This window comes from Desmodus rotundus, chromosome 2 (genome assembly GCF_022682495.2).
Source record: "Desmodus rotundus isolate HL8 chromosome 2, HLdesRot8A.1, whole genome shotgun sequence".
In the NCBI taxonomy this organism is placed as follows: domain Eukaryota; kingdom Metazoa; phylum Chordata; class Mammalia; order Chiroptera; family Phyllostomidae; genus Desmodus; species Desmodus rotundus.
The window spans coordinates 128248206-128261830 of NC_071388.1; the positions used below are offsets into that span (position 1 = coordinate 128248206).

A 13625-nucleotide genomic window follows, 5' to 3' on the forward strand; every position below is an offset into this window, starting at 1 on the left:
CCATGCAATCTCCATTTCTGTGATTCTGTTCCTGTTCTACTTATTTGTTTAGTTTGGTTTTTTGTGTGTGTGGTTTATTTTTAGGTTCAGTTGTTGATAGCATTGAGTTTGTTGTCATTTTACTGTTCATAGTTTTGATCATCTTATTTTTCTTAGATAAGTCCCTTTAACAGTTCCTATAATAAGGGCTTGGTGATGATAAACTCCTTGAACTTGACCTTATCTGGGAAGCACTTGATCTGCCATTCCATTCTAAGTGATAGATTTGCTAGATAGAGTAATCTTGGATGTAGGTCCTTGCCTTTCATGACATGGAATTCTTCTTTCCAGCCCCTTCTTGCCTGTAAGGTTTCTTTTGAGAAATCATCTGATAGTCTTATGGGAAGTCCTTTGTAGGTAACTGTTTCCTTTTCTCTTGCTGCTTTTAAGATTCTCTCCTTATCTTTCATCTTGGGTAATGTAATTATGATGTGCCTTGGTGGGTTGCTTCTTGGTTCCAGCTTCTTTGGGACTCTGAGCTTCTTGGACTTCCTGGAAGTCTATTTCCTTTGCCAGAATGAGGAAGTTTTCCTAAATTATTTTTTTCAAATAAGTTTTTAATTTCTTGCTCTTCCTCTTCTCCTTCTGGCACACCTATTTTTTGGATGTTGGAAGGTTTAAAGTTGTCCCATAGGTTCTTAAGCCTCTCCTCATTTTTTTGAATTCTTGTTTTTTCATTCTGTTCTGGTTGGATGTTTGTTTCTTCTTTCTCTTCCAAATTGTTTATTTGAGTTCCGGTTTCCTACCCCTCACTGTTGGTTCCCTGTATATTTTTCCTTATTTCACTTTGTATAGCCTTCACTTCTTCTGTTTTTTTATTCATACTCAACCAATTCTGTGAGCATCCTGATTACTAGTGTTTTGAACTCTGCATCTGATAGGTTGGCTATCTCCTTGTTGCTTAGTTATTTTTCTGGGGTTTTGATTCGTTCTTTCATTTGGGCCATATTTTCTTGTCTCAGCACTCTTGTTATATAGTAAAGGGTGGAGTCTTAGGTATTGGTCAGGGCAGGGCAACCCACATCACTTTGTTGTGGTGCTGTCTGTGGGGGAGGACTCAGAGAGGCAACAATGCCACATGTTTGGCTCTCTGCTGGCTTTCAGTCACTTCCCCCACTACCCACAAGCAAATTAGGCCCTGATTCCCAGGTGGGTGGGCTTCTGTATCTTCTAGGATTCCATGGGTCTCTCCAAGGAACTCTCCTGTGAGTTTGGGAGTTTCTCCCACTACCACAGCCCTCATAGGTTTTTATAGTCACAGGTTTTGAGGCTTTCTTTTCCCATGCTGGAACCTTAGGTTGTGTGGTCTGTCTCACTCCTCAGTTGTTCCTCCTGGCTTATCTGTTTGCAAATGTGAGACCACCTGGTCTGCCAGTGGCTTCCTTGCCACATGTCCTCTCCTCCTCAGTTGCCCGTCTCTGCCCCTCCTACCAGTCTGGATGAATGTTTCTTCTTTAACTCCTTGGTTGTTGGTCTTCCATCCTGTTCAATTTTCTGACAGTTCTGGTTGTTTATTTTTGGTTTGTTTTTAAATTCTTTGTTGTCCTTCTTTTGGTTGTGGGAGGTAGCAAAGCATTTGTACCTATGCCTCCATCTTGGCCAGAAGTCTCATAAGAAATCTTTCTAAATATACTTTTGAAGAACCTGCATACCTAAATATATTCACTTGCCTCTTTGTACCTTATGCTTCCTAATTTGAAAAATGTATGATAGTTGTCAAATTGGCTTTTAGTTTCTCTCAGTGGTATACCTATAAATATTTAAGCACCATTCTTTGGGGGTCATCTGTCAGGGGCTTGATTTATAGCATTTACTGATATCTGTAGTATAAGTACTCCCTCCATGACAATTTTAAGTGACTTTGCATGAGTTCAATTGGCTTCCAGAATTCCTGAAAATTTAACAGTTGGTTGTTATGAAACAGTATTTCTAGTTCTAGAATACCACTGGTTCCCATAAAGTGTTATATCAAGTCTTTGAATATGCTATTCTTTTTTTTTTAACTTGGTCTTCTTTCTGTGCCTGAGAAACTCCTATTAATCTTTAAAAATACAGCTCAGATGTCCTCTCTTAAAAGATCCTGCCTCCACCCTGCCTTTTCAGGTGGTCCATCATTGTCTCATCAGTATTTGTCCTCATCATTCACTATAAATGCTTTTATATTTAGTTCATCACATTATCACACTATTTTATTTCTTTATATGTTTGCCAATTAGATTACTAATATTTGATAACACTAAAATTTTACAGATGAGGAAATTGCTGCTCTGAGCCTAAAAGTATAGGGAAACATAATACTACATTTAAAAACAATGTTCAATAGCCTAGTATTTAAAAGAATGGATAGATGAATACTCCAAAGCTCACATTTACCTCTGTTTGACCTTAGACCAATGATTTAGGCTTCCTGAGCCAAAGTTTTCTCATCTATAAATGGACATAATAATATGTGAACTCATGAGATTGTGGAGAGAAAGAGCCTGTGAAGTGCAAGGTTGTGTGACACCTGGGCACCAGTCAATAAATTGTAACTGTAGTCTGTATTGTAGGTGAAAACAGTCTAGCAGAACCACCATTATAAGTAAAAAGTGTAGTCATTTTACATATGTGTCTTGCTAGAGTGAAATAAGTTTACCATTTCAAATGAAATAGAGCATACATTTTTAAAATGCACATTCTTTAATGTTTTTATCATGATGTCTCTTAAGATTTTTTAAATCCTCAAATTTGAACACTTAAACTAGACTTCATTTTTAAAAAAATTATAGGCACTTCATAATGTTGGTTGCACCGGTTTAATCTATGGCCGACTGGTTTCTGCTTGTGTCCCTTTAGCCTTTGCATGAAAGATTCCTTCCCTTTGACTGTGCAGTCCTGCATCATGCCGAAAGACTGTGAGACCACCGAGTGGTCCTCCTGGAGTCCCTGCTCCAAGACGTGTCGTTCAGGGAGTCTCTCACCGGGATTTCGGAGCAGGATCCGCAGTGTGAAACACATTGCTATCGGAGGTGGAAAGGAGTGCCCTGAACTTCTCGAGAAACAGGCCTGCATTTTCGAAGGAGGACTTTTGCAGCCATGTCCCAGGTACTGTGCATTCTGCAGCGTGAGTATTCACTTTTCCATATAGCCTCATTTTATGTGATGTAGGGGTGTTAACAATCACAACAGCAGTTGTGACTCATGTTTGTTGAGTCTGTACTCAGTACACAGTTCCATATTAGGCAGTATAGCATAACAGGTTAAGAGCATGGGCTTTGGAATTGAGTCTCTGGGCTCCAGTCCTATTTCTGTGACTTTCTAATTATGTAAATTTTGGCAAGTGACTAAATTCTAGTGTATGGTTCATATGTGTATACGAACAACCTTTCACTAATCACCTGGCACATAATAAATGCTCAGTAACTGTTAGTTATCATTACCTGACATGTTATACCCCATACTTCTGACAAACTAAGAAACTATTCATAGTTCCGTCCTTTTGCAAGTGAGGACATTGCCGCTGAGAGTTAAACAATCCTTGCGGTTACATGGCTAATGAGTGAGAAGACTCCTTTTGTTGTTTAGTTCGGTCTGCAGATCTACCTGCCATCCAGTGCCATTTCTGTTCCACAGCCTCTCAGGAGCCAGAGAATGTTGAACAAAAGGTTACTGTAGATTAGTAGCTATATTTTAATATCTTGATACTTGTTATATCGTTTCCAGCTAATAGCCCTTGGGCAAGGCCTCCAGTGTGTTTTCCTTTGCGTTGTTGGCTTATAACGGGCCAGTCTGATAGTGACAGAGGTCACTGAGAGCTGGTTGTTCAGAAGTCTGTGTGGGATGGATTTATAGTAACCCCTGCCGGACAGCTGCCCTGAACTATATTTGTGAACTCTGCAGCTATTTCAGATAGACCTTTCCCTGCAGTTTCTTACAGTTTCTAAGATTTGAGAATAATTTTCCCAGCTAAAAATAAGATGAGGCAAAAATAGCTTCTTGTAGAAATAAATCATCTGAGGATATGGGAAAAGTACTGGGTTACAAACCCAATAGGTGCTCTTAAACCCGAAATGCTGTGTGTATCGTTGCTGGGGGTAGATAGAGGGGCAAGTTTCTCTTGTTGGATTCTTAGCCGTTTACTTCCTCTCTCTCACCATTGATAGTAGTGTAGATTCAGCATACTCTTTCCATACTGACTGCTCATTTTTTACTAAGATGACTCCTTAGATTCTCATTATTTCTTACCTTAAAAGCAGAGATGGTAGGTACAATTCGTGATCCTTTACAGATTAAGATATTGTCTCACAGAATTTTCCTTCTTCGTGTTGAGTATGTGTCCAGTCTTTCAAAACAGTAGTTTGGTGACAAAACATGTAATTGGAAACAGCATAAAACTCGGGATCTCTGATGCTCTTGAATTGGGAGAGACCTGGATTAAAATGGAATCACCATCACTTATTAGATACGTGTCCTTGGACAAGCTATATAATTTCTCTAAGGGATTTAAGTCTTCAGCAAAATATGTCTAATTCTGCTGTCTGTATTGAAGGTTGAAAGCTACATCCCAGCTACGTAAAATGTCAGTCCCAGTGCTCAGCGCGTAGGAGGCACTGTAAGAACGGCGATCTGTATTGTTGCCGTGTGCTGCTGTGCTTACTTCCTTCAGAACGGACCTCTTCTTTCCTTACAGTATAAGGCATACTGTAGTAATTCCATGGGGTATAAACTTATTTTTTCTGAATAATTTGGAAATTTTTTCCCTATGGAGGCATAATTCAGAAGGGTTCTCAATGGTAAACTGCCAGGAATAGAATCTGGGTTTAATGTTGACCTTGGTAACAGTGCCTTTTTCCTTCATTCTTTTCATGGAGTGGCCAGTGATGTCTTCCAGATATTTTGAAAAGTTTGTTGATTTATAGATATCACTCCATTTTTTTCTCCTCTTGGTTAATACCTGTTACAGTTCTCTTGGAAGTGAGACTGGTGCCTTCCTGATATGCTGAGAAAGTTGACTTGCATCTGTATTTATTAAATAATGACTACTTTTATTGAGGACCTCCAGATGGCAAATAACTTTATCAGAGATTTTACAGAAAATTTTTGGAATAACATAATCTAAAATATTTAGAATAACATAAAGTTTATCATCCAAAGCAAAAGTTTTGAGAGTGCAAGATACATAAATTGATATTGTTCAAATTCAAATTGAAGCTCATTTGGCTCCAAAGTCAGTGTTTTTTCCACTAAATTGTAATGACTGCCAAGATATTCACAGTAAAGACACACCAAGATGTGGGTACATAAAAACATATGTATGTATTCATATGTATCATTTCCCCCCAAAATGGGAATGATAATGATTTAAGATGTACTCAAGATGAATTTCTGTATTGACCTTCATTTTATTGTACCTTAACACCTGAAAATAGAGGCTGAAACATTTAATTGTTGATGAACCTGGCCTTCTAGTTCTGTTATTTGATGATGTTACTGAGCTAAACATTTTTAAACACCTTTTCAAATAGTACATTTGCAGGAAATAGGAGTCTTGGAAAATTCACTGTATACCAACCAGTATTTCCAAGGGAGAATGGTGTATTAATTGATGGTTGCACTTGGTGGTAAAAAGGGGAACGCATAAATAACCACAACAAAATTAACATTGGCTGACAGTCTTATTTGTCTGTAATCTGAGCTGTGGCCTCTGCCGCAGGAAAGCATAAAAGCTGTCTACTAACTTTTGTTTCTAGTTTGACATTTGTGATTAAAATTCACTGTGAACAAGGGAAATGGAAACCAAAATCTGTTAGGGGACGAAAATGCCCATTTTTCCTTTCCCAGAATTCACGAGCAATTCATATTCATCAAGCAGTTTTATTCACCACATTTCTCTCCAGCAGGAAAAAGGAACATTTCTGTGACTTTTCATAGTGCTTTTAAAACCCTGTTGGAATGTAGTTTGGCTTTTACCCTCCCACCATCTTTGCCATGAGACACGTTCATTAATTCAGTGAATATGCAGTGTGCTGTCCCTGTGTGCCTAGCGCTGTGGTAAGTGTTTGGGATACCCCAGAGAACAAAATAAAGTTCCCTCTTCTTCACGGGACTTAAAATTTAGTGAAGATACACCAAGTAAATATGATAAATTAAACAAACTATGTATATATTTTTGTATGAGCTGTGGAAAGAGTAAAACATTAGAGCAGATTAAAGGTTGAGTTTTATGGGATGCTGTGAGAGGGGTCAGCTTAGGGTACAGCATTAAACAGGGTCACTGGAGAAGCCTCATTTGAATAGGCAGCGTTTGGGGGCAGAGGGCTTGCAGGAAGTGAGGAAATAAGCTATTTTGGTAAGTAGGGGAAGGATATTCTTCCAAGAAGAGGGTAGTGCTAGAAAGGGTTCCAGTACCTGTATAAGAATATTGCTCAAAAAGTTCTTTCGTTGCCCAGCTTTAGTGATTCTCTGGGCTCCACAGACCTGCATTTTAGCTTAAAACACTATGAATACCAGTCCCTAAGGCATTATTTCAACAAGGAATTATGGCCAAGAGGAACCCATTCCAGAAGCACTTCCTGAGAATGAAACAGTTTGGAAGTTGCCTTGGGGCGAGTAATTTAACTTGAAAGAAGGCAGACTCATCTATGCTATGCTAATTTGGGAAATTGTAGCACTACCAGGAGTTACTTTGTGTGTAGCTTTAAGCTTGTTTCAAGAGTTTGTTATTTTTGACCAAGACATAGAGTATTATAGCAAAGAGACCTCTTCCTCCATCATTACATAATCTACTTGTAATTTTATGGCTCCCTCCAAAATAACATTAAGAACTCATATTGTATATTATGGGGTGGGGATAGAAATGAGAGAGCAACAAATTTACTTGTCACTTGCCACCTTTTGTCTTGGTGTGTTTATCTCATATTGATCTTTAAGATCTTGGGCATTATGTTTTTCTTGGCCTGAAAACTATGTGAAAATGTACCTTGGCACTTGGGTCCTTTCCTATGTTCTGCTTCACATCTAAGTATTAGATGCAACTAAGAGGAGGGTGAAACACATTCTAGACGTAAATGATAAGGCAGCCCTGTTTACTAGATAGCCTAAGGAAAGGCAGAGGACACAGGGGCTATCATACTGTAAATGCTGATGTCAGAGAGCTCAGACATGACCAGAGGCTGAAGCACATCTGACTCCAGATCCCCTGTGTTGAAGTAGAGCCCATTCTGACTGAAGACATAGTAACACATGCGGATATTGCCAAACATCAGCTGCAGACATCTTTCTTGGAAGTAGAAGCTTAGAAGACCTACCAGAACCTTCTACCACCTCACCAGGAGGTAGCAGCTTTCATGCAAAACTGGCTTTTCTACCTTGTAAATGACCCTGTAGAATGTGAAACAGAATATAAGATAGCACCAGTAGAAGGTGGCAGTGACCAATATGAAGTAAACCTCTTAAAAGATCTCAAGGGAGAAGCTGCATGGCTGATGGTATATAGACTGTGCCCTTGATAGTGTGATATTACTACATAGAAAAGCCAATTTGTAAGACATTGTTCCAATAGTTGGGTCTGGCAGTGAGTAGATAAACTCTTATACTCCACCCCTCCTTGACACTAGTATATGTGAATTTATCCTTATCATGGGTAATCTAGAGATTCTTCACAGAAGCTAATCTATGCAGACTCGTACCAAGAGGTGGACATCTGAGTCAACTGCAGCCCACTTTAATGCCCTCGTAACACAACCCAATGTGACCAGCATACTTCTCCTTAAGATCTCTCTGGGGACCTGAAACCAATTTTAGATGTTCTAGATAAAAATCAGTTTTCCGTGAGAAAACTCTGGGAGTTAGTTAATGGATCTGTTTAGATGAGTGTTGTAGCCAGGGAAAGAGCCAAGGCAAAGGATGGCAGTAAAAGCTGGCTAGGTCCTCGGCTTCCTTTGTCCATTGGAAGAGTGAGTACTAAGGTTGACATGTTGTGAAGAGATGTTTGTTCATCACGTGCTTCAGCCTGAAACTGTGCAGCTTGGGAAACTGAACACTTTACACTTGTGTTCACTTAGTTTACTGATCTTAACAATCTGGTAAAATATACTCTTTAAAAACTAGACCATATCGAGTATGGTAACTATGTCCTCTAAGAGATTTTAATAGTAGTGTTTGCACACATTATCCCATATATATAGTTATTATGACTACTTTGGAATGGATAGCACCTGTAAAAGTATTGTACCTGGCTCATAGTAAATGCTCAGTAAACAATGTGTGAATGAATGAATAATGAATGCTCAAGTGTAGGCCAGTTCTAGGATAATATTATGCACAGGCTACTTTATTCCATGCTTATACTTAGTATATAATGTATGTGTGGAGGGTTCAAAGTCATTTCTTAAATTTCTTATAAAGAACTGGTGAAGTTGGTATCACCAAGGAAATCAGATAAGGGCACTTACTCAGGGAAGTGGTGGACACACCAAACTTGAGGTGATGTGGTCCCCAATGACCTCCTTGCTTCTGCTAACTGTATATCTGGTTTGCCAGCTAAGAAAAATTGCTGTTGTCATTAGTTAAGAGTAGCTCCAGAAAGAGTGAGGAGTTAATTCAGGTCTTGATTTGGAAACATTTGCCTTGCAGAACAAATTGGCACGTACAACACCTACCACGTCTTCTACACCCTCCTCCATTTACCACAGCACCTGACATGCTGCACATAATAGGGACTCAGCAAATGGCTGTCAAATGAATTCTATAGGAATTTTTAATTAACTAAACAGCTTTTCTGCAGCACTTCAGAAATAAAGGGGTTGTGAACTGGGACCTTTAGAAGAACCTGTTTTAGAGAAGAAACAAAGGATCTGTTACTTTGTTTCAAAGTTTGTATAACTTGTTTCAACAGAAGGAAACTGAGTTGCCTTTTTATTGAGTCCATCTTTTACTGATGCATGTCGTTTCCTGAGTCCCCACTGTGCCACTTTAAGTCCTCCTGGATGGAAGACGTGTTCCTCTGTTAGCGTAAGAAAGTTAACGTACTGCTAAGTGCCGTGCATAGCGCTAGAACTCTATTAATAATGCATATGTGGAGTTTGGCTGACAAAACCATCTGCTGAACAGCAAAGAGCTTTGCACTTCGGAGTAGCTTTCCATAATCAATAGTCCCAGTCTATTCAATAAAAAAATTACTAGAGCATAAAATGTATAAAGCTTGATCGGTTCCCTGTATTTTGGTTGTCTGTTCAGGAAAAAAAAAAGACAAGTTAATTCTTTCTAAATGCATTTACAACTTTAAAAGGACAACAGACATTATCATAAATTAGTCATGCTGCAGTAACTAATTTTTAACGTACACACATTTAATTTGAATTCTTTGCACCAGCATTTCAAATCCAAGTGTGTTTGCAAATCTATATGTGCTTAGTCAAAACATGACCATTAACTATTGCAATTATTCTTTCAATCTGTCATCATTAAATCACTTAAGATTCTCCTCCATGTCGCTTTGCTTGAAGTCTAAGCCTTTGCAATACAGAGAAAAGAAAGTCACACTTTAAGCAACTCTAAGCCTTATGAAATAACGGAGTGTGCCTTCCAATGGGCAGAGTTGCTACAAACCGCAGATGGTTCCACTGTCCGATTGCTGTTAAAATCACTTTATGTCACATTAGTAGGATGGAGGTCTTTTAAAAATAGTTGCTGAATGTGCCTACTTTTCTAATTTTGACTTTGCTAATTTAGGACATCGCTTGTCATTACTTCACAGCAACTAATAAATTCCTTAGTCTTTCTCCTCTTCCCCACTTCTGGGGTAGTTTGATTATAGGGCTCCCTGGCTTACGCAGCAGCACCCTCAGGAAGACAAGCTGGGTACCCTGCAGGAGTAGGCTTTTCTAATCCAGAAATTGTCTCTTAGCTCTTCATGGTAATATGTACTTCCAGCATTCCACCATTAGAAGATTCCTTTTTTGACTTAATCTTGGTTTCTTTTTTTAAGCTATATATAACTCCTTAGAAGGATAACAATATTAATTGTTATCCAATTAATAATTAATATTAATTATTAGTGTATGATGTAAATACATTTATTAACCATTTCCTAAGAGTAGACTAAAATTGTGGGGAATGTATAATGAAATTGGGTGATTATTTTTAGGCATGAAAAAAATATTCAGAAAACATATTCTAGGAGGAAAATGAAGAAAAACTGAATTTCAGAGTTCTAATACATGGTTGCCCTGATGTTCTGCTTTTTGTCCCCATTCCTGGGCTGTCTCACCTAAGAATTTAGTGCATTCAAATGGTGCTACTAATACTGAGAGCAAAAACAATGTTCTTTCTTTCTCTCCCATCCACACCTAGTTCATTCGAAGGCTGTCTACACTGTCATGGTCTACCCAGAACCTGGTCGCTTCTCTCCATGTTGGTTATGACTGCCTCAGCTGAGGCCACCATCAACTTTTCTGAACCTGCAAAGGCCCCCAAACTTGTCCCCTTCCTTCACCTCTGCACGGTCTAGTCACTCAGTATCCAAACCAGTCCTTTAAAACTGCAATTGCGTCATCCTATTACTGCTCTTCTCAGAACTTCCTCATAATTTCCTAGTGTGTTTGGGAACAATGCAGTTCTTACTCTGCCTACGAGGTGCTCTGTAGCCTGGCTCTTGACTACAGAGCCTACCCCTCATTTTCTATGATCCTCATCCTTTTCTGTCGTGACTTGCCTGTTCCAAACACACTCATTTCAGTACTTTCCAAGAAAATGCCAAGCACTGTCTCTCCCTAGGATCTTTGAACAAGCTCTTCTCTCTCCCTGGAATACTCCTTGCTCACTTATTCTCGTACTCACTCCATCATTTTATGCAGGATTTTGAGGACTCCCCTGGTCGTGGCACTGAAATAGCTTTCTTCATCTCTCTTCCCTGCATCTTCTGATGCGGTGTTATGTACGATGCTCTTCTCTCTGCCTGCCCTTGCAGAAGGTGACCTCTCCAAGGTCAGGGACTGTGTTTTGCTCACTGCTATGCATTTCTGTTTTCTGAAACTGTGTCTGGAACATGCTTAGCACTCAAGAATTATTTACTGAAAGAAGAGATGAATGAACACATGGTTGAGTCGAGTGATTCAATTACTGTTTGGCCAGGCTTATTTCTTTTTTCACGAATCCTGACTTTTACCTACTTCCTGCCTTCAGTCTATCATACGTATATTTGTAATAACAGAAATATCCTTATATGAGTTATTTTCCCTGTGCATTCAGCATTTGAGTTATCAGCATTCCCCTTTTCAGAGATTTGGGGTTCCGAGTGGCTGACTGTATGCTCTCTCGCTAACAGTGGGGGCTCTGGCGTTGTTTTCACGTGAGTGGGTAATGGCAGGTTTACCTGAGATTCAGAAGCACCAGGGAGAAATGTAGGGAACTTGATTGCAGGGCCTTGAAAAGGCATTTTTCTTCAAAAAGTTGTTGGCTGTAACTTTAGTAGTAATTTCAACTTTTAATTATAGACTCCTTTAGTTGGTTTATATTTTGTTTTTGGTATTAACTTGAAAATATTTCCTGAATGCACTAAAATTTGACCTTATGTGACCACAGCGCGCTTAATTATAAAATGACTGGCTGTCCTCAAATGTATTCTCAAACTGTATTGTGTTTGAACTGGAAGAAAAATTATTTGACATTGCAAAATATTGTTGGTTAGTTGTCACTGACAATATCTTTTTCACCAATACAGGATTTGCTTTGCTTTTTGCTTCATTCTAGAACACTCTTCCCCATACCAAGACCAACATTTGTTTGTCCTCAAACTAACTAGGCCGATAGCTGAATTTTTTCCTATATCATCTCATAAAGTTTCATTGGTTTGCAATTCACTATTTCAATCTACCAGATTGTCCTTTCATTAAGTAGATGTGCTTTAGAATCAGATAAACCTGATTTTGAATCCTGTCCTTCCACTGCTTTATGTGATCTTGGGAGAATTGCTTATCCTTTAAGCCAATTCTCCTATTTGTAAAAGGGCAAGTACCATTTTCCTCCTAGGGTTGTTGAGGCTTTAATGAAGGAATGCACCTAAATTGGTAAGTGTACTTACTGTCTGGGTCAGAAAAAGCATGCAGAAAATATTGGTTGTTATTACTTAGGGGGTATGTTATGATACCCTAGTAGCCAAAATAAATTAATGGCTTGTCTGTCTTGTTCACCTGGACCCTTTGACAAGAACGAGCGGGTCCTACGCAGCCACGTTGGAGAGTGGCTGTGAGGGATGTGTGATTTCTTTCATTCTACGGCCATCTACTCTACTCGAGGCATTTCCACAATCAATTTCAAGCTGTTGCTCACGCACAGCAGCGAGGACTCTGACTTTTGAGAATCCCCACATTTCTGTCCTGAGCAGAAGGACAAATCGGGGGTGTGTTGAGAGGCATCTGAGTTGGGAGAGAGAGAATGCAACAGACCAGGTCTGTAACATGGACTTGGCCATGAAAGAGAGTATCCCAGGCAGTCAGAAAGCCAAGTTGTTCAGAGGCCAGAGGACCATCACTGTAACAACTTCTAAAGCAGAAGCGAGTGACATTTAGCTGAGTGAACTCCTTTGATTTCTTATTCCGTCAGATCCTGGAGACACTTTCCCAAGTTGGTGGCGTTCAGGATGATCAGTTTTCATGGCTGCTGGGTGATTTGTGACTAAACATAGATAGTGCTTTTGAAAAAATAAAGATAAAAGGATGAGAAAAGATTATGGAAAATTCTCATTTTAATAAGGAATATAGAAGTCCTTTACTGGTGTGCTTCTTTCTCTGCCACTTGCTGGGTTGGTATTTTCTCTGAGGTGGTAAACTATTCTGAGCAATAGTGATAATTGTCTTATATTTCTTTAGAGAATTTGTTGTTTGCAAGTGAATGGGATTTCTGTGTCTTTGCTTAATGAGCTACCAACAGGGTTTTTGTTACCTTATATAAAACAAAAGTCATTAAACTTTCCTTTTCATTTTTCTCTATAATGACTTCCCAAATTTCTCCATTGCTGACTTGTAGGGTCATGGTAAATTAATTGAAAAAGCAATTCCTACAGAATGGGCCATTCCTTTCCAACAAGCAAACAAGTAACTCCGAATTCCTCTAATTCTCAACTTTGTTTCCCTTATGCTCTTTGCTAACTTTGGTTGCTGGAAGTTAGACAGTGGCATTCCTGAATCCCTAATATTAGGATTTTTGATAAAATCAATGAAATCCTCATAAACAAAATGTGAACTGTGTATGTATATGTCTGTGGGTTTTCTGTGGCAGCAAGGGGGCAAAAGCCACATGTAGGAGGACATACGAAGAAATTCATACTTATTGAGTATGTATCACATGCCAGGTTCCACATTTGTATTATTACCCCATTTTATGGATGAGAAAAGAGAACTGGGCCGAAGTCATATAACTAGTAAGTGGCAAGGCCCCGGTCAGTTTCACTCTAAAGCATGCTTGCTGACTACACCACCCTACCCTCTTTTTACATATCTTATTTGCCTTGGACCCTTGGAATCAGCTGCTGTATCTCACCTCCTCTTTAACAGCCAGAGCCCTCCTTTCGTAGGAAACCTTTGTAGGAAGAAGGTTGAAATGAAGCC

The 13625-nt window shown here is 39.1% G+C and overlaps 1 protein-coding gene across 3 annotated transcripts in view; it reads left to right on the forward strand.

Annotated features, from left to right (window-relative positions):
• The window catches only part of THSD7B (thrombospondin type 1 domain containing 7B), an 865484-nt gene that overhangs the window by 316505 nt on the left and 535354 nt on the right, over nt 1–13625 (forward strand). For all 3 annotated transcript variants that reach the window (XM_024569693.3, XM_045203176.2, XM_053918625.1), the window contains exon 4: nt 2875–3123. In XM_024569693.3, coding sequence (XP_024425461.2) covers nt 2875–3123 — 249 coding nt within the window. The remainder of the gene's footprint in view (nt 1–2874; nt 3124–13625) is intronic.